Source organism: Ascaphus truei, chromosome 17 (assembly GCF_040206685.1).
Source record: "Ascaphus truei isolate aAscTru1 chromosome 17, aAscTru1.hap1, whole genome shotgun sequence".
Lineage (NCBI taxonomy): Eukaryota > Metazoa > Chordata > Amphibia > Anura > Ascaphidae > Ascaphus > Ascaphus truei.
In genome coordinates, this window is record NC_134499.1 from 42,787,733 (window position 1) to 42,809,819 (window position 22,087).

General features: G+C 50.7%; 1 protein-coding gene across 7 annotated transcripts in view; it reads right to left on the reverse strand.

The window, feature by feature from the left end:
- Window positions 1-22,087, reverse strand: part of RAF1 (Raf-1 proto-oncogene, serine/threonine kinase) — a 111,553-nt gene that overhangs the window by 7,627 nt on the left and 81,839 nt on the right. For all 7 annotated transcript variants that reach the window (XM_075574963.1, XM_075574962.1, XM_075574960.1 and 4 more), the window contains 4 exons: window positions 15,248-15,332; window positions 13,231-13,407; window positions 3,927-3,973; window positions 2,372-2,490 (listed from right to left, as the gene is read on the reverse strand). In XM_075574963.1, the coding sequence (XP_075431078.1) occupies window positions 2,372-2,490; window positions 3,927-3,973; window positions 13,231-13,407; window positions 15,248-15,332 (428 nt within the window). The remainder of the gene's footprint in view (window positions 1-2,371; window positions 2,491-3,926; window positions 3,974-13,230; window positions 13,408-15,247; window positions 15,333-22,087) is intronic.

A 22,087-nucleotide genomic window follows, 5' to 3' on the forward strand; every position in this document is an offset into this window, starting at 1 on the left:
AAATTAAGTGCCGGGGGAGCTGCAGGGCCTCTGTAAGCCTTTACTTACCGTGGCTCCGGCGGCTTCCTTCCCGCGTTGCCATGGCAACGTGGCGTCTATTGACGCCGCAAGGTCATGTGACACCACGTTGCTATGGCAACGTTGTGACGTCATGGCGCCGGAGCGGAGGTAAGTGGGGGTGAGAGGGGAGCGGGAGTGAGGAGACAGTCGGCAGGGGGGTGCAGGGAAAAAAGATTGCGCCCCCCTGTGTTAGTGTGTGTGTGTAAATATAAATTTATAAAGTGCCCACAGTGTATACAGCGCTTTACAAAAGGTGTGTGTGGGAGTATATACCAATGGTGTGGGGTAGGTGTAGAAATGTAAGAGGGTGTTGTATTACTATTAATGTGTGTAGATACTTTGAGGTCCCTATTGGTATATAGGGATAGAATTACATTGTACATATGTATGTGTAAGAGACAGCTGTGTGTGCATTCATATAGCACAGTATGTATAGACATGGCCTTTAGCACTCATGGGAAGAGAGTTCTCACATCTGGGTAGTGACTCATGAAGCTGCGGTCTCGGTTTAGGCCACCGCAAAGTGTCCCGAACAGTTGCATACATTTGTATTCATGCAACCGTCTCTCTTTCGGTGTTCTAAGATTACCTTTTAGTATGGCCACCTTCAGATCATTCATCTTATGGCCAGAGTCAGAGAAATGTTCGCTGACAGGACCGTCTCTTGTTCCGCGTGTGATGCTGTGGCAATACAGATTCATTCTCTTGTTTAGCCCCTGTCCTGTTTCACCTATGTAGTAGCAGCCCCCTGGGCATTTCATGCACACGATGAGGTACACGACATTGCTGGAGGAACCGGTGAACCTTCCTCTGATTTTGTACTCCAGATTCCTGTGTGGTATTTGTATTGTGCCCGCTGTGTGGAGCATTGCGCAGGTTTTGCATCTTGCGTCCTGGCATGGTCTTGTCCCATATTCAGTTGTACTGTTGAATACTTTACTCCTCAGCATAATTTTCTTGAGATTATGGGGTTGTCTGTATGATAATAAAGGTGTTTCAGGGAAGACCTGTTGCAGTCTTGTATCTTCCTGAAGAATGGGTTGTAGTTCCCTGGCGATCTTGCGTAGGGCTTCTAGGTTTGTGTTATATGTGACCACCAAAGGTACCCTATCGCTTGTCTCTTTCTGTCTGTATTCAAGACCACTTGGTATTCTGGTGGCTTTGTGGATTTGCTGGTCTACAATTCTGTGGTTATATCCACGGTTTATGAAATCTGATCACAAGGATGCAATCCGCTGGCCTCTGTCTGCTGTGTCAGAGCACGGATTTTAACCCAACCACGTAGACCCTGGTTTTCCAAGGCCCAGAATGTCAAAGAAACAGCACAGGTGTTTTTCTTTTCAATTTGCCAAATGTAATCCGCTTCTTTACAATGATTCAGGGCCACATTTATTATACCACGTTCTGCTATAAGACCACTCCCAGTGCTCTTGAAGACACTTTGAAGTCCACTGACTTGAATGGACTGTAAGGCGTCTTCCAGCACCAGAACATGCCTTATGGCAGAAAACTGCTTAGTAGATATGGGCCTCATTCCCCATAAGCAACATTTCCCCTCAATTGTGTAAAAATTAGTCTTTTTATTTTCTTTGGGCCATTTATCACAAATGTTATCTGGTAATTATTGCTGTTTCCCCACCATCACTAAGCCAATTATTCTCCCATCAGTACGCCAAATAAAACATCAATGTCATAATGCCCCTTTAAAAAGGATAACCTTGAGTGTGGCCACTCTCTGATTGTTACCTTTTTCTTTGTGCGAATGACTGTGTATTTGTTCTGCCACTTTTGCTTAGTATGTAGCACTGTGGAATCACAAGTCAGAAATCTGCCCTGACCCAATATACCAGAAAATACATGATTACACCAAATTCAGATTCAACAATTATTTGTAACACTACGCTCACCTCCACTATCCACCTCTCTCTTTGATCTGGTCAGAACATGAATGTTAAAGCACAGGCATGTGACTGGCCCTCAGTGCAAGTGAAGCCCCGCGGCTATAAATAGCAGTGACCATTCCAGGACTCGCAAGTACAAGCAAGTCTGACGTAGGAATCCAAGCCGGCGCTACAGTGGTCACTCCATGTGTGCTGGCGTACAGTATATTATTACTGCTCCTACACAGCAGGTTACAACCCTTAGAACAGCACCTCCTCACAAGAGGATGCTCACACTGTACCAACACATTTTAAACGTTGTGATTTGTATGTCTCCATTCTTACATGTTAACACCACAAAGTAGTTTAAAGTGTAACTGCTAATTAAACAGCTTACAAAAGTACATAAAAAGCAGTTTTTATTATCTTACCATCCAAAGGATTGATCCGGTTGGCTGTTCCACCTGTTGGGAGCCGCTCCACCTGGACTTCACAGTGGCCAAGCCAAAATCACCTATTTTCACCGTTAGTCCCTCGTGAAGAAAGATATCTGAACAATAGTAAAAGATCGGCAACGCACATTTTGACAATGTCCGTAAACTGCCATTTCCAGTGAGATCTGTGTTGTGAAGCTTAACTTAAGTGGAAGGTCGCACACAGTGGAAGGTCGCACACAGTGGAAGGTCGCACACAGTGGAAGGTCGCACAAAGTGGAAATGTATTAGTTTAGTCTATGGAGTTACTGCTGCATTTCCATTTTTTCCCACACTCAAATAGGTAAGCTCATAAGTTCAACTGACGAAGGAAATACAAGTTAAGATAAGATGACTGAGGCCTCTTTATTCCATACCGGGTGTTGGCAGCAGTGGGATCTGCGATTATTGCAGTGGGGGAGTTTCCAATTCATAGAAATGGTTAGAAGTGTTTCACAGCATAGGCTTCTGTTCAATATGGGATCAAGTTGGTAACAAGCAGTAACCGGAACACGCTCACGTGTATGAAATGTAACAAGATCTGCACAACTTCAATGCATATTGAATAAGAGCACTCCGTGAAGACAGTACGAGGAGGAGGTGGGAGAAAGGACCTCTCAGCTAGACTGTTCCATTACGTCCTCGTCATGTATATACTCAAGGTGCTGAGCACAACGAAAGGGAAGTGGAACTCACTTATCATAGATTAATGGATGAACCAGGATGATTGACAATTTTTAACCTGCATTATTCAATAAGGCTTTTTCTGGCCCATTTTAAAACCGTTTGTCATCCTGTTTGAACAAGAGCAGCACCACACGTTGCAGCCAAAAGGTTTCTCAGGAAAGTACAAGAGGCATTACTGCTATGGGAAAGCCCGTCACATTTTGGGGTTTCTGTAGTGCCTGAAATGGCAATACAGCTTATTGCACTAACAGGACCGTTAAAAACTTTGGTACGTGTGCATTATTTTTGAGTTCTGAACATTTTTTATAGGACTTTTGACAGAACACTTTCTTTTTCATCTTAACGTACAGTATATGTAAACAGTAAGAGAAACCAGATTTGTAAAGAAAAGTGATGAGCAGGTAAAATCATTCCTTCATCGGGTCAAGAAATAGAAAAACTCCCATGCCAGTTATTAATGAATAAAAGAAACTTTTCTCTTTATCCTGGTTTGGGAATAAGATCGGTTTATAGAGCGATTGATGTTGGCAGATTTTCTATGATAACCTGTGAAAAAAAACAGCTTCTCATTACATTTCAAAAGTCAGTTTCATTTTGTAAAAGTGCCAACTTCATCCCCATTCTGCTCTGCGGTTACAAGGGTTTGCGGAAATTTAGGTCATGACGAGAGAAAAGCACCAAGATGAAAAAGAAAAAAGGATTATGCAGCATTCCTGCCCCTATCCTTGAGACACACACACACACGCACACACACACACACGCACACACGCACGCACGCACACACGCACACACACGCACACACGCACACACGAAAAAACAAGGATACTATTCGACTTCATGTCTCTGTGGATGATGTTCTTTGCATGTAAATAGCTGCAAGACAAAAGAACAAAGATGTTAATGGAACTATTACTGAGGCAAAATAGCAACAATAGGAATATTTCTGTTTTGAGTGAGAGCAACACCCCAATTGTGGCTTAGGACGAGCTTATATAGTGGAGGAGTTGCTGCGCGCACTTCAAGCACACTTCAGTAATTGGCTATAGCAGTTACCCCAGTGCCCGCGCGCCTGCAGGCGAAGGGACGCGTTGAGGAGACAATAGATTTTGTCTTCTCAGGCAGCTGTCGCGTGACGTCAGCGTCACGTGAGCTGCTTCAGCCAACGAGGGCTAACCAGCTTCGTGACACGTCCGCCAGGCCCCCACATCACCGCCAGCACTATAAGCAGGGATCGCTTGTGCTGACGCCGCTCGGCACGGTAGGAGCTCGCACTCTCGCTAGCAAGCAGAGTGTATAATCTGTACCTAAGACGTGTGGGTTACAAAACACGCTTACACAGCTATTGCATAGAAAATGTCTTCAACCAGTCTTACTCAAGTTCGTTTCAATGCCACCATAAAACAGGCTGCTGTCATGTGTAAATAATAATGCATCCCTGTGTGTTCCCCATTTCTTGCCCCTCTGCACTGTGCAAACATTACAGCACAAGGACACAAGCTACAACAGGCTAAGCCAATATCTGGCATACAGCAACGTAGGCTGACATTTACCTTGTGATTAGTGCATATCCTGCTTCGCAAGGAAAAAACACGGGCTGTCAGGCAAGAATATCAACAACAGTCTTTCTGATCGGATACGAGAACACACACACTGCAACCACTACCCAGCACTGGGGAAATTACCAGGGGCCTTTTTAGGATCCTTTAGAGATGTTATGACTTGTTTTTATGTGACAAAGTGGTTACTCAATGAGAATTACCAGGGAATGGTATAGAACTGAATATTTGCATTCACAAAAAGCGAGTCTACACGCAGCCTTGCAATGAGCTGTTTCTCTGCTGTGTATAGGAACGCTATTCATGTTGCAGAACTGTGTGTGTATGTTTTCTTACCGCCTAAAACAGGCGCCTTTATTACTGAGATGGTCACTTTTTCATTGCTAAAAAGATTGATGATTTTAAGGGATGTTCGTGAATACACTCCTTGGATATTTTATGTAGTGATTTCTTTTAACTTTGAACGTGAACTTGTATTTCCTACACGTATTAAAAGTTATAGGTGCACTAAAGTAGTTAATTCTTCATCAATCTAAATAGTGTCGTGAATGGAAACATTTAATACCTCTAGTTAGTGTGGCGTAATGAGGCACGTTTAAAAATGTGCAAATTCATATTTAATTTTTGCATGTACAGGCCATGAAAACAAATTAACTTAATTCTCAAAAGCTGCATTGCTTCACAGAAAGGGTAATATTTATAAAAAAGCAACTTTCTATTACGAGAAATGTATTAACAAGTCAAACAGAAACCAATAAGCTTTATGAAAATTAAAATGTGCCCAAATATTAAATACCAGGCTCCCAAGATTCACCACCGACTGCCCTACCCTGCCACACATCATTTAGGCTCAAAAGCTTGACCAAAAGTGATCTGTAGCTGCTACCTATACCTACTTCTATGTCTAGATAGATAGATAGGAGATGAAATGAAGAAAAAATAAACACGGCAATCATATAGAGTGTGAGCTATCTTTCCACCAATCCGATTTTGAAATGCACCCAGAGGCAAGTTATGGTATCATGCATTCATTTAATATACACTTGTACGTTGGGCAAGTCTTTTAATGCAGTGTTTGCATAGGTTTTCTATTCCAAAGGAAGTTGAGGAACACAGAGCCACAACGCACTGGCTGTACCGAACCGGAAGTAGCACGGTAACCCAGGGTAGTAGAAAAATATAAAGTTCCTTTATTTAGACACATACAAATAGTGATCCCAGCCAAATAAGCTCCCACGCGTTTCTCGCCTATGCGGCATGTACGAGGGGCGAAAGGACTTTAGACTTTATCCCTATGAATTGCTCGATCGGACTATGTCTGCAAATACAAATCCATCTCCGGACACAATCATTCTCTGTATCCCGAAGGTCTTGCAATCGCTATGCGCATACCGAAATGCTATTAGTGCAGCCTACTCCAGCACGCCTTATTGTGCAACATCTATATTATATGCTCTTTATAAATAGTGGCTTAACCAAGGGAAAATACAGCATGTCAATGTCAGGCAGGGGGCCATGTCAGGCAGGGGGCCATGTCAGGCAGGGGGCCATGTCAGGCAGGGGGCCATGTCAGGCAGGGGGCCATGTCAGGCAGGGGGCCATGTCAGGCAGGGGGCCATGTCAGGCAGGGGGCTATGTCAGGCAGGGGGCTATGTCAGGCAGGGGGCCGTGTCAGGCAGGGGGGCTATGTCAGGCAGGGGGCTATGTCAGGCAGGGGGCTGTGTCAGGCAGGGGGCTGTGTCAGGCAGGGGGCCGTGTCAGGCAGGGGACTATGTCAGGCAGGGGGCGTGTCAGGCAGGGGGCTATGTCAGGCAGGGGGCTATGTCAGGCAGGGGGCTATGTCAGGCAGGGGGGCTATGTCAGGCAGGGGGGCTATGTCAGGCAGGGGGGCTATGTCAGGCAGGGGGCTGTGTCAGGCAGGGGGCTGTGTCAGGCAGGGGGCCGTGTCAGGCAGGGGGGCTATGTCAGGCAGGGGGCTATGTCAGGCAGGGGGCTGTGTCAGGCAGGGGGCTATGTCAGGCAGGGGGCTATGTCAGGCAGGGGGCCATGTCAGGCAGGGGGCCATGTCAGGCAGGGGGCCGTGTCAGGCAGGGGGCTATGTCAGGCAGGGGGCTATGTCAGGCAGGGGGCCGTGTCAGGCAGGGGGCCGTGTCAGGCAGGGGGCTATGTCAGGCAGGGGGGCTATGTCAGGCAGGGGGCCGTGTCAGGCAGGGGGCTATGTCAGGCAGGGGGGCTATGTCAGGCAGGGGGCCATGTCAGGCAGGGGGCCATGTCAGGCAGGGGGCCGTGTCAGGCAGGGGGCCGTGTCAGGCAGGGGGCCGTGTCAGGCAGGGGGCTGTGTCAGGCAGGGGGCCGTGTCAGGCAGGGGGCTATGTCAGGCAGGGGGGGCTATGTCAGGCAGGGGGGCTATGTCAGGCAGGGGGGCTATGTCAGGCAGGGGGCCGTGTCAGGCAGGGGGCCATGTCAGGCAGGGGGGCTATGTCAGGCAGGGGGCCGTGTCAGGCAGGGGGCCATGTCAGGCAGGGGGCTATGTCAGGCAGGGGGCTATGTCAGGCAGGGGGCCATGTGCTCATGATCAGCTTTTAAACTACACAAAACAAACCTGAAATTGGGCTTCAAACAGCACCCCCCCAAATCATCATCTTCATTTCCCAAAATTAAATACTCCGTGCCTGGCCCTGGCAGACCGTGTTACTTCTCCCGACGCTACGCCGCGTTACTTCTCCCGACGCTACGCCGCGTTACTTCTCCCGACGCTACGCCGCGTTACTTCTCCCGACGCTACGCCGCGTTACTTCTCCCGGCGCTACGCCGCGTTACTTCTCCCGGCGCTACGCCGCGTTACTTCTCCCGGCGCTACGCCGCGTTACTTCTCCCGGCGCTACGCCGCGTTACTTCTCCCGGCGCTACGCCGCGTTACTTCTCCCGACGCTACGCCGCGTTACTTCTCCCGACGCTACGCCGCGTTACTTCTCCCGACGCTACGCCGCGTTACTTCTCCCGACGCTACGCCGCGTTACTTCTCCCGACGCTACGCCGCGTTACTTCTCCCGACGCTACGCCGCGTTACTTCTCCCGACGCTACGCCGCGTTACTTCTCCCGACGCTACGCCGCGTTACTTCTCCCGACGCTACGCCGCGTTACTTCTCCCGACGCTACGCCGCGTTACTTCTCCCGACGCTACGCCGCGTTACTTCTCCCGACGCTACGCCGCGTTACTTCTCCCGACGCTACGCCGCGTTACTTCTCCCGACGCTACGCCGCGTTACTTCTCCCGACGCTACGCCGCGTTACTTCTCCCGACGCTACGCCGCGTTACTTCTCCCGACGCTACGCCGCGTTACTTCTCCCGACGCTACGCCGCGTTACTTCTCCCGACGCTACGCCGCGTTACTTCTCCCGACGCTACGCCGCGTTACTTCTCCCGACGCTACGCCGCGTTACTTCTCCCGACGCTACGCCGCGTTACTTCTCCCGGCGCTACGCCGCGTTACTTCTCCCGGCGCTACGCCGCGTTACTTCTCCCGGCGCTACGCCGCGTTACTTCTCCCGGCGCTACGCCGCGTTACTTCTCCCGGCGCTACGCCGCGTTACTTCTCCCGGCGCTACGCCGCGTTACTTCTCCCGGCGCTACGCCGCGTTACTTCTCCCGGCGCTACGCCGCGTTACTTCTCCCGGCGCTACGCCGCGTTACTTCTCCCGGCGCTACGCCGCGTTACTTCTCCCGGCGCTACGCCGCGTTACTTCTCCCGGCGCTACGCCGCGTTACTTCTCCCGGCGCTACGCCGCGTTACTTCTCCCGGCGCTACGCCGCGTTACTTCTCCCGGCGCTACGCCGCGTTACTTCTCCCGACGCTACGCCGCGTTACTTCTCCCGACGCTACGCCGCGTTACTTCTCCCGACGCTACGCCGCGTTACTTCTCCCGACGCTACGCCGCGTTACTTCTCCCGACGCTACGCCGCGTTACTTCTCCCGACGCTACGCCGCGTTACTTCTCCCGACGCTACGCCGCGTTACTTCTCCCGACGCTACGCCGCGTTACTTCTCCCGACGCTACGCCGCGTTACTTCTCCCGACGCTACGCCGCGTTACTTCTCCCGGCGCTACGCCGCGTTACTTCTCCCGGCGCTACGCCGCGTTACTTCTCCCGGCGCTACGCCGCGTTACTTCTCCCGGCGCTACGCCGCGTTACTTCTCCCGGCGCTACGCCGCGTTACTTCTCCCGGCGCTACGCCGCGTTACCTCTCCCGGCGCTACGCCGCGTTACCTCTCCCGACGCTACGCCGCGTTACCTCTCCCGACGCTACGCCGCGTTACCTCTCCCGACGCTACGCCGCGTTACCTCTCCCGACGCTACGCCGCGTTACCTCTCCCGACGCTACGCCGCGTTACCTCTCCCGACGCTACGCCGCGTTACCTCTCCCGACGCTACGCCGCGTTACCTCTCCCGGCGCTACGCCGCGTTACCTCTCCCGGCGCTACGCCGCGTTACCTCTCCCGGCGCTACGCCGCGTTACCTCTCCCGGCGCTACGCCGCGTTACCTCTCCCGGCGCTACGCCGCGTTACCTCTCCCGGCGCTACGCCGCGTTACCTCTCCCGACGCTACGCCGCGTTACCTCTCCCGACGCTACGCCGCGTTACTTCTCCCGACGCTACGCCGCGTTACTTCTCCCGACGCTACGCCGCGTTACTTCTCCCGACGCTACGCCGCGTTACTTCTCCCGACGCTACGCCGCGTTACTTCTCCCGACGCTACGCCGCGTTACTTCTCCCGACGCTACGCCGCGTTACTTCTCCCGACGCTACGCCGCGTTACTTCTCCCGACGCTACGCCGCGTTACTTCTCCCGACGCTACGCCGCGTTACTTCTCCCGACGCTACGCCGCGTTACTTCTCCCGACGCTACGCCGCGTTACTTCTCCCGACGCTACGCCGCGTTACTTCTCCCGACGCTACGCCGCGTTACTTCTCCCGACGCTACGCCGCGTTACTTCTCCCGACGCTACGCCGCGTTACTTCTCCCGACGCTACGCCGCGTTACTTCTCCCGACGCTACGCCGCGTTACTTCTCCCGACGCTACGCCGCGTTACTTCTCCCGACGCTACGCCGCGTTACTTCTCCCGACGCTACGCCGCGTTACTTCTCCCGACGCTACGCCGCGTTACTTCTCCCGACGCTACGCCGCGTTACTTCTCCCGACGCTACGCCGCGTTACTTCTCCCGACGCTACGCCGCGTTACTTCTCCCGACGCTACGCCGCGTTACTTCTCCCGACGCTACGCCGCGTTACTTCTCCCGACGCTACGCCGCGTTACTTCTCCCGACGCTACGCCGCGTTACTTCTCCCGACGCTACGCCGCGTTACTTCTCCCGACGCTACGCCGCGTTACTTCTCCCGACGCTACGCCGCGTTACTTCTCCCGACGCTACGCCGCGTTACTTCTCCCGACGCTACGCCGCGTTACTTCTCCCGACGCTACGCCGCGTTACTTCTCCCGACGCTACGCCGCGTTACTTCTCCCGACGCTACGCCGCGTTACTTCTCCCGGCGCTACGCCGCGTTACTTCTCCCGGCGCTACGCCGCGTTACTTCTCCCGGCGCTACGCCGCGTTACTTCTCCCGGCGCTACGCCGCGTTACTTCTCCCGGCGCTACGCCGCGTTACTTCTCCCGACGCTACGCCGCGTTACTTCTCCCGACGCTACGCCGCGTTACTTCTCCCGACGCTACGCCGCGTTACTTCTCCCGACGCTACGCCGCGTTACTTCTCCCGACGCTACGCCGCGTTACTTCTCCCGACGCTACGCCGCGTTACTTCTCCCGACGCTACGCCGCGTTACTTCTCCCGACGCTACGCCGCGTTACTTCTCCCGACGCTACGCCGCGTTACTTCTCCCGACGCTACGCCGCGTTACTTCTCCCGACGCTACGCCGCGTTACTTCTCCCGACGCTACGCCGCGTTACTTCTCCCGACGCTACGCCGCGTTACTTCTCCCGGCGCTACGCCGCGTTACTTCTCCCGGCGCTACGCCGCGTTACTTCTCCCGGCGCTACGCCGCGTTACTTCTCCCGGCGCTACGCCGCGTTACTTCTCCCGGCGCTACGCCGCGTTACTTCTCCCGGCGCTACGCCGCGTTACTTCTCCCGGCGCTACGCCGCGTTACTTCTCCCGGCGCTACGCCGCGTTACTTCTCCCGACGCTACGCCGCGTTACCTCTCCCGACGCTACGCCGCGTTACCTCTCCCGACGCTACGCCGCGTTACCTCTCCCGACGCTACGCCGCGTTACCTCTCCCGACGCTACGCCGCGTTACCTCTCCCGACGCTACGCCGCGTTACCTCTCCCGACGCTACGCCGCGTTACCTCTCCCGGCGCTACGCCGCGTTACCTCTCCCGGCGCTACGCCGCGTTACCTCTCCCGGCGCTACGCCGCGTTACCTCTCCCGGCGCTACGCCGCGTTACCTCTCCCGGCGCTACGCCGCGTTACCTCTCCCGGCGCTACGCCGCGTTACCTCTCCCGGCGCTACGCCGCGTTACTTCTCCCGACGCTACGCCGCGTTACTTCTCCCGACGCTACGCCGCGTTACTTCTCCCGACGCTACGCCGCGTTACTTCTCCCGACGCTACGCCGCGTTACTTCTCCCGACGCTACGCCGCGTTACTTCTCCCGACGCTACGCCGCGTTACTTCTCCCGACGCTACGCCGCGTTACTTCTCCCGACGCTACGCCGCGTTACTTCTCCCGACGCTACGCCGCGTTACTTCTCCCGACGCTACGCCGCGTTACTTCTCCCGACGCTACGCCGCGTTACTTCTCCCGACGCTACGCCGCGTTACTTCTCCCGACGCTACGCCGCGTTACTTCTCCCGACGCTACGCCGCGTTACTTCTCCCGACGCTACGCCGCGTTACTTCTCCCGACGCTACGCCGCGTTACTTCTCCCGACGCTACGCCGCGTTACTTCTCCCGACGCTACGCCGCGTTACTTCTCCCGACGCTACGCCGCGTTACTTCTCCCGACGCTACGCCGCGTTACTTCTCCCGACGCTACGCCGCGTTACTTCTCCCGACGCTACGCCGCGTTACTTCTCCCGACGCTACGCCGCGTTACTTCTCCCGACGCTACGCCGCGTTACTTCTCCCGACGCTACGCCGCGTTACTTCTCCCGACGCTACGCCGCGTTACTTCTCCCGACGCTACGCCGCGTTACTTCTCCCGACGCTACGCCGCGTTACTTCTCCCGACGCTACGCCGCGTTACTTCTCCCGACGCTACGCCGCGTTACTTCTCCCGACGCTACGCCGCGTTACTTCTCCCGACGCTACGCCGCGTTACTTCTCCCGACGCTACGCCGCGTTACTTCTCCCGACGCTACGCCGCGTTACTTCTCCCGGCGCTACGCCGCGTTACTTCTCCCGACGCTACGCCGCGTTACTTCTCCCGGCGCTACGCCGCGTTACTTCTCCCGGCGCTACGCCGCGTTACTTCTCCCGGCGCTACGCCGCGTTACTTCTCCCGGCGCTACGCCGCGTTACTTCTCCCGGCGCTACGCCGCGTTACTTCTCCCGACGCTACGCCGCGTTACTTCTCCCGACGCTACGCCGCGTTACTTCTCCCGACGCTACGCCGCGTTACTTCTCCCGACGCTACGCCGCGTTACTTCTCCCGACGCTACGCCGCGTTACTTCTCCCGACGCTACGCCGCGTTACTTCTCCCGACGCTACGCCGCGTTACTTCTCCCGACGCTACGCCGCGTTACTTCTCCCGACGCTATGCCGCGTTACTTCTCCCGACGCTATGCCGCGTTACTTCTCCCGGCGCTATGCCGCGTTACTTTCCAGCTCTTAGGACAGGATTTGGAGTCTGACTGTAGTATTCTTCCCTGATCAGTAGGGGTGCCAGAGGGCCCCCAATGTTGCCTGTGCAGTCCCACTGCATGAACCCAGAGTGCTGGAGGGTCCACAGTACCAAAGTGCCACCGCCCCTCAGTCTGGCTGCGATCATATGATCGTGGCGTCAAAGATCAACACAATCTCGTCTACAAAACCAGCACAAAATGCCCATGACATAACTAATGCGTGATGGGCCCCTGGGGTCAGACACCATGATGTGTAGCTACGTCACATGGCACTCAAGGGGTTAAAGCTGCAGTCTTCCCCGGGTATTTTTATTCTTTATATATTACTTTAGATTTTTCGTCTTTCCTGACAATGGTCACTAAAAAGCTGCAACACCGGGAAATGACGTCACTGCTTTCTTTAGGAAACCCGAGAACATATTTTTGCGTTCGAAAACTGAAAGAACCCTCCCCCAAATGTGTTGGGAATCCGGGGAACTCCCACAGGTCTGAGGACAGCAGGTTTAAATGCTAAATATATATGAGTTCCAAACAGCGAGTACTGCTGCTTCAGCCACATTGCTCACCACTTTATAAGAGCTGGATTCCCAAACAAACCGAGAAGGGAAAAAGGTTGTACAATGATATAAAATAGCATCCTTCCCCATCCAGGTCAGAGAATAACAGAACCTCCCCAGCAGCACATTGCGACGCCTGTATACTCACTCCATTCCTTGTGCTGTTTGTCTGGCAATATCAATCAGCTGAAACATCTGGAACTTGGTCTCCTGAACATGCAGATGTTTGTACAGGCTGCTCCCCTCACACCACTGGGTGACAATAGCCAAATTATCCTTGGTCATGTAGCCCATAAAAAGCAGAATATTAACATGCCGCGTCTTCCTGTGGGAGCGGAACAGAATAAAATGTCAGTATTTGCACATTTCAGAAAGGACAGTTGTGGCTTCCAATAAAGTATTTTGATACAATATCAAATATAGAATTGTGACGGCATTTAAAAACAGCAAGTAAAACGCTCAGACAAATGAAATAATCAGCTTTTCATAAACAGTGAGATGTAAGTATCTTATAGAACATACAGCACCAGTGTTTCATTATTTCATTTTCCCACATAAAAGCCAGCGCATGTCTTTTCGCATTTACAATTCCCACTCCACAGACCAGCGCAGGGGTTTGCATCCTGTTTTTGGTAAGGAACCCTATGTGAAATTCTGAGGAGCCCCAACCCCCCCTGTGATCAGATGCATTGTAAATTCTTCTGTATTTGGTACCATTTAACAATTAACTGAAAATTGCAGGGAACCCTTTAGGGGTGCATGGGAAACCCTTTAGGGGTGCATGGGAAACCCAGTTGGAAAACACTAGTCTAGAGACCTAAAATTATAAAAGTAACGAATACAGAGGTTTCAAACTATTGCAAGGCAAATGCAACATCAATTTTAAAAACGCACAATACAAGTATTGTTTAGTTATTTTATTCTTGTATGTGTGTGTGTTTGGGAAGGCATAACCACATAAGGTATAGATTTATTCTCATGGAAATAATCGTATTACTCAGATGCTTGTAGCCGATTTTTAGCCTTCCAAACGAAATCTGCACTGGTAATTTACCCATCTTGACTTACTTGTCTCTCTACTAGTCTCTCTCTACTAGTCTCTCTCTACTAGTCTCTCTCTACTAGTCTCTCTCTACTAGTCTCTCTCTACTAGTCTCTCTCTACTAGTCTCTCTCTACTAGTCTCTCTCTACTAGTCTCTCTCTACTAGTCTCTCTCTACTAGTCTCTCTCTACTAGTCTCTCTCTACTAGTCTCTCTCTACTAGTCTCTCTCTACTAGTCTCTCTCTACTAGTCTCTCTCTACTAGTCTCTCTCTACTAGTCTCTCTCTACTAGTCTCTCTCTACTAGTCTCTCTCTACTAGTCTCTCTCTACTAGTGTCTCTCTACTAGTGTCTCTCTACTAGTGTCTCTCTACTAGTGTCTCTCTACTAGTGTCTCTCTACTAGTGTCTCTCTACTAGTGTCTCTCTACTAGTGTCTCTCTAACTAAAATAAGCACACAAACCCTTGTCCAGGCCAGGAAGACAGTTTTACATACTGAATAAGATTTTAGCTACATTCATTTGCATGAACTCTCCTCCAGTGCTGTGCAGCTGATGGTAGCACATGGAGTCTTGTTGCTACGTTAGAGTATACCAGTGCTGTGCAGCTGATGGTAGCACATGGAGTCTTGTTGCTACGTTTGAGTATACCAGTGCTGTGCAGCTGATGGTAGCACATGGAGTCTTGTTGCTACGTTAGAGTATACCAGTGCTGTGCAGCTGATGGTAGCACATGGAGTCTTGTTGCTACGTTTGAGTATACCAGTGCTGTGCAGCTGATGGTAGCACATGGAGTTTTGTTGCTACGTTTGAGTATACCAGTGCTGTGCAGCTGATGGTAGCACATGGAGTCTTGTTGCTACGTTTGAGTATACCAGTGCTGTGCAGCTGATGGTAGCACATGGAGTCTTGTTGCTACGTTTGAGTATACCAGTGCTGTGGGCGGCTGTGCTTTCCATTCCGTGGTAGTGTAGGTAAGAAGAACCCTGCTCCATGGAATAATGTACCAACCTTGCGGCAAACTGTGAACACACCAGCACACACCTGTTGAGCTTGAGAGGTTGTAACAACATAACATACGAAGACTGAAACTTCTAACGTGAACATATGCAGAATATACTCGCCTAAGCACAGCAACTTCATTCCTGAACGCCTGGAATTGTTCTGGTGTCGGATCTGTAACTTTGAGAATTTTCACGGCCACATCGCCTGCAACACAGAATATTATACTTCAGTTATATCCATGGTTATTGTGTTTGTTTCATCGGTTTATCACTTTCGCCATTTCATTCACTGGCCTTGCTTAGAAGGGAAGTTATTAGACTGTTAAAAAAGAAAAGTAGAGAAATCCCTCTTTCCCTCGTGTATGTCTTTTAATCGTAATTGGCCATTTTATTTTATGACTTGTTGACAAATGTTGTTCCCAGCACGCTATGATGTATTATTATTTTGTCATTGTTGTAAAAAACAATAAAATGTAAGTTACAAAAAGAAGTAGAGAAATGACCCGGTGATAAACGCTTCTCATTCTAAACCAGCGGAAGAAAACTTCACTTTCCTTCCAAATATCAAACTCAACATGAAATGTAACCATCACCCCGCGCATTAGGACATATTTACCAAGCAGTGCTACCACTTAACACACCTTCCCTTACACATAGCCTACGCCATTCAGCACCATCTCTCCTCGCATACGAGCAAAAAGTCCATAACGTAACTACGTCACGATGCCACGACCATGCGTCCGCAAAACTTGTGCAGTGAGGGAGCGATGCAACATTGCAGTGCTGGCGGGGAGGGGGTCCCGTGCGGGGAGGGGGTCCCGTGCGGGGAGGGGGTCCCGTGCAGTGAGGGAGCGATACAACATTGCAGTGCTGGCGGGGAGGGGGTCCTGTGCGGGGAGGGGGTCCCGTGCGGGGAGGGGATCCCGTGCGGGGAGGGGGTCCCGTGCGGGGAGGGGGCCCCGTGCGGGGAGGGGGTCCCGTGCGGGGAGGGGGTCCCGTGCGGGGAGGGGGTCCCGCAATCTTTTGACCTTTAAGATCACAAATAGTTGATCGTCTGAACCTCAAACTGGGAACTAGTTTTATATTGAACGAAGATGGGCCCCATGTACAAGATAAAGTGCCTGACATGTCATGTGATTAATCTCCCGGAAATGCTGGGGGTGACCCCGGGGGACGAGGACAGCAGCACAAACCCCGGCCTTGCAGAGCCCATCGGGATATAACACACAAGATGCACAAGAGCCAACAATGGTGGGGTGTTTTTAATTTCCTTGTCAAGACCAAGAAGAACATTTTAAAGTCGTCATCAAAGAATGTGCATGATGTAATTCCCAATTTAAGGACAACACCCAAATGTACCAACCGGCAGCCAAAATCTTAGCTCTTTCTTTCTCACTGAAGTAAACTTCACCGTGCGATTACAAACATACTGCGTATACTACTTAACATTTTAATGTGCAGTACTTTGTACAGTAGGACCAAATGCAAACTTTTTTTGAGGAGGGGGGGGGGAAGGGGAGGAGGGGGGGAAAGGGAGGAGGTGGGTGAAAGGGAGGAGGTGGGTGAAAGGGAGGAGGTGGGTGAAAGGGAGGAGGTGGGTGAAAGGGAGGAGGTGGGTGAAAGCGAGGAGGTGGGTGAAAGGGAGGAGGTGGGGAAAAGGGAGGAGGTGGGGAAAAGGGAGGAGGTGGGGAAAAGGGAGGAGGTGGGGAGGAAGGGAGGAGGTGGGGGAAAGGAAGGGAGGAAGGGGGGAGGAGAAGGGAGGAATGAAGGAGGGCCAGTAGCAGGGTGAGTGGAAGGGGAAAAGTCAGGAAGATGAATTGCACCCCTACACCCAGATCCTGAATATGTGCAGTTTAAACCTGCTGTGATGTTTTGCTGCTTGGAACAGTTTGGGGGGCGTACAAGATACAGATGGTGCTTTTTGGGAACCCCCAAAGAACTTCAAATAGAAAACAAAAGACTCACAACAAAAACATGGTTACACGACCAATTCATTAAAACAAAAAACAATTTCATTAGTAAAACAGTCATAACCGTTATAGGATATCCAGCAAACATGCATCATTTACTTCGAACATCGATTTCACTCGGGTGGATGCAAGTTTTGAAAACCAGATTTGAGTTTTGAATTTATAAACCGTAGTTTGACATTTTTACCATTTAATCTGATGAGCTCGGACATGATCACGCATGCCCCATGCACTTTAATGTAGCTTTTAAAATACTCTTGCAAGCAAGATTAAATATGAACATTGACTTACATCATGCTTGGGTGAATGTATATTAAATACGGTCAATTATTTTTGATGCGTGTTGTACACGGAACTCGAGCTGTAATTTTTGTATGGAAAACAAGAAATATCCCCTGCGACCAATTCTTTTCTTTTACATTCTGCCATCATTGCAACTTAAATTCAATGTCATAATAGGAAGCAAGACAATGTTATGGCGATGCCAAGATCGCCTACACCAAATTATATACCAGACAAATTTAGGGTAATAGATAAAAAAAATGAATATGAATACCATTGGCATGTCAACAAGTTGCATTCTTTTCATCTTAGCCTTTGGACAAGGGCGCTCAGTACTAGAAACTCACTGGGGTTACAGCTCACTAGGGTTACAGGTCACGGTTACAGGTCAGAGGGGTGTTGTGCAATGTTGTCAAAAAATAAATCATTAGAAATCACGAGCAACGGTGCCGATTGTGCTACTAAACCCCAGTTATCCATCAGCAATGTAGTGTACACACACACCTTAGCATTTAGTTAATCTATCACTACAAATATATACAATGTCCCACGACTTGTCACCAACATTTGTAGAATTTGCTGAAGCTGCTAACCTAACGGCCATTTTTTATCGTGCACAAATTCAAAAAGGTTAAACCGCATTTCCACTTTTCAACCACATCTTGTTTTTTTAATCTGGCAGTTGCTGCTTGGCACAAGTGTACAAACATGTGTAAATGATCCAAATTATGTAACGCAAAGTACGGAAATCAAAATTGTTTCTTAGAATACAGAGTTGCACTGAACAGGCCCAGGGCCTGCTCTGTAACCGGCCCAGGGCCTGCTCTGTAACCGGCCCAGGGCCTGCTCTGTAACCGGCCCAGGGCCTGCTCTGTAACCGGCCCAGGGCCTGCTCTGTAACCGGCCCAGGGCCTGCTCTGTAACCGGCCCAGGGCCTGCTCTGTAACCGGCCCAGGGCCTGCTCTGTAACCGGCCCAGGGCCTGCTCTGTAACCGGCCCAGGGCCTGCTCTGTAACCGGCCCAGGGCCTGCTCTGTAACCGGCCCAGGGCCTGCTCTGTAACCGGCCCAGGGCCTGCTCTGTAACCGGCCCAGGGCCTGCTCTGTAACCGGCCCAGGGCCTGCTCTGTAACCGGCCCAGGGCCTGCTCTGTAACCGGCCCAGGGCCTGCTCTGTAACCGGCCCAGGGCCTGCTCTGTAACCGGCCCAGGGCCTGCTCTGTAACCGGCCCAGGGCCTGCTCTGTAACCGGCCCAGGGCCTGCTCTGTAACCGGCCCAGGGCCTGCTCTGTAACCGGCCCAGGGCCTGCTCTGTAACCGGCCCAGGACCTTCTCTGTAACAGGCCCAGGACCTTCTCTGTAACAGGCCCAGGACCTTCTCTGTAACCGGCCCAGGACCTTCTCTGTAACAGGCCCAGGACCTTCTCTGTAACCGGCCCAGGACCTTCTCTGTAACAGGCCCAGGACCTTCTCTGTAACCGGCCGAGGACCTTCTCTGTAACCGGCTCAGGACCTTCTCTGTAACCGGCTCAGGACCTTCTCTGTAACCGGCCCAGGGCCTGCTCTGTAACCGGCCCAGGGCCTTCTCTGTAACAGGCCCAGGACCTTCTCTGTAACAGGCCCAGGACCTTCTCTGTAACAGGCACAGGACCTACTCTGTAACCGGCCCAGGACCTTCTCTGTAACGCCCTCCCAGTTCTCAGAACTTTTCTTTTGAAACTTATGTTAGGTTCCTAAATTGGCATCTTAGAAATGTGTTCTGAAAAACATGTTGCATACATCCCATTATTTTTTTGCAAGTCAGCTGGATTTAATAAAAAGTGCCGTGCCAGGAAAGCAGTGTCGCCCGATCCCCACATGCAGCTCTTGTGGGTTGTGCAACCAAAGTGATTCCGCCCGGCTCCGTATACACGAAACGCTGACACCACTCACCAATGCAGACTCCCGAATACTAACATACTGTATTTAGCAAATGGAAATGCAAGGGTCAGACATTGATCACGGCAGGGCTAGCATGTGGTTTGTTTAACCTCATAGGAAACATTAACACCGTTGCAACGGAGGATATAATTATCACAGCAGAGCCACATATTGCCGATTTCTCCTGCACTGAATGATGAGCTGTAGTGAATTCATTTATGTTCAGAACACTTACTGCAGTGAATTAATAGTGTGCAAAGCATGGGCGTTTTAGTGAAGTGAAGATGCAAATCACGTAGTGTGCGTCTTGCATCTGGCGCTGAGCAAAAGCGGTTCCCTCCCCCTCAGACCTGGCAAGTTGAACTGATGCCATGCGCCATTATATTGAAAAACAGAGAAAGGTAGCGCTAAGATTCAAAATATGTATACACTCTGGTCTAAAATGCAGTGTACAATAGTTAGTAGAGATTGGCGGCTGCCTGTAATATAACACTGACCCCCAGGTCAGAGAAACAACATGTGGAAGTGGATACTATATCTCTGGGGCCCCGCACATAACCCCAATAAAAAAAGGATATATACAACCAGGACCAGTAGCTGGATCAGGTAAGGGATGTGCTCCAAACGAAGTAGAATCATATATAAATAAAGACATATAGCGTAATATTGTTAAGTCAATGCAATGCTTAAAACTGCTAGCAATAATAATAACAAATAATAATCAAAGCCAATAACACATAACAGGACTAGACAAAGGGCTGAGAGAAAACAACAGGTAAAGTAAAAAACACATTTAATATTAGAAACAATGATTGGACATAACCATGTAAAATAAGAATATATGGTCCGCTGGTAATACTGCTGCTATGGCTGAAGTGACCACTTACCAGACGTAAAGTGGTATTGCGCAGTGGATAATTAGAGAGTATCCCCTCTCGTGCAGGCTGATCGGCTCGTGGCGTCTATCCCATGTGGCGGTGTCTCGTCCTTCAAGTTTCCCTTCCGGGTTGGTCTCCTCTAGGTCTCGTGTACACAGACCTCAGTGTGCAGTCAGCTCGGAGATGGGAGGAAATGCAGTCGCAGATTCGCCAAACGGGACCCACCAGGCATGTAGATGGTAGTAGCAGATTCGCCAAACGGGACCCGACTTTTTACCCCTGAGGAAGGAAGTTCCACTTCCGAAACGCGTAGGGTGGGATCTGCTGGCCCTGCTGCTCACTTTCGTGACCACACCCGACAACGGAACTATACTGTTCACTCCTCCTGGTGATCAGAGCGCGGCGAATCTGCTACTACCATCTACATGCCTGGTGGGTCCCGCTTGGCGAATCTGCGACTGCATTTCCTCCCATCTCCGAGCTGACTGCACACTGAGGTCTGTGTACACGAGACCTAGAGGAGACCAACCCGGAAGGGAAACCTGAAGGACGAGACACCGCCACATGGGATAGACGCCACGAGCCGATCAGCCTGCACGAGAGGGGATACTCTCTAATTATCCACTGCGCAATACCACTTTACGTCTGGTAAGTGGTCACTTCAGCCATAGCAGCAGTATTACCAGCGGACCATATATTCTTATTTTACATGGTTATGTCCAATCATTGTTTCTAATATTAAATGTGTTTTTTACTTTACCTGTTGTTTTCTCTCAGCCCTTTGTCTAGTCCTGTTATGTGTTATTGGCTTTGATTATTATTTGTTATTATTATTGCTAGCAGTTTTAAGCATTGCATTGACTTAACAATATTACGCTATATGTCTTTATTTGTCTTTATTTATATATGATTCTACTTCGTTTGGAGCACATCCCTTACCTGATCCAGCTACTGGTCCTGGTTGTATATATCCTTTTTTTATTGGGGTTATGTGCGGGGCGCCAGAAATATAGTATCCACTTCCACATGCTCCAGTATATTGATACAAACGTTGATACATTTTGTTATACTATTGATCCAAGCAAGTCGTCTTTTAACTGCTCCAAAACCACTGCCTAAATCACTGATACAAGTGAAGCACAAAGGACACAAATCCTTTCAAACCGCGGTGCACTGTCAAAATGGTGCAATTTGCATACTTTTTGGATCAATGTGCCAAATTTGCTCCTACTGTGACGATCAATCCATATCCCCCACAGTCATTAGCGGGGAAGTAAAGTCACATATTGTTTATGATTCCAGGTGATTTTATAGACTTGCATGATCAATTTCATCAGGAAGCTCTGTGGGTAACTCAATGGCCCCTCCATGGCAATGAATTGGAGCACTATAAATGTACAGTTCTGCGCACGCACCGGAACTGTAAGTACGCAGCTATGGTTAACCTTCTGTGTTATTTTCACTGACACGTCACTGAATTTTAGATCTGTTTAAGACTGTTGCTCGTTTAGTTCAATTAAAAGCAGTCTCTGTTTTTGCAGTTAAACCTTTTTTTGGTCCTATATTATGCTCATACCCAAATACCAAAGAATGCACCAACAATGCGAAAACTGCAGTGAGTGGAGCCAAGTAATAGAAATGTTTAGGAAATTACTATGGTGATGCTAAAAACACATCTCGTGAGTATTTATCTAAAACAGAGGACTACTGGAGAATGTCGTGACTAGAATGAAAAAGGCAATTTTTCTCGAGTTTATTTTTTGTACTTTGAATTGTCACTGCAGCATTCCTCGGATAGGTGTGAGCAACAAAAGAAGTATGTATTATATGCCATGTACAAAACGCTACACTTCCAAGTCAACTTTTTAAAAGATTTTAAACAAATTATGAATGATACGACAAACAAGGAGTTA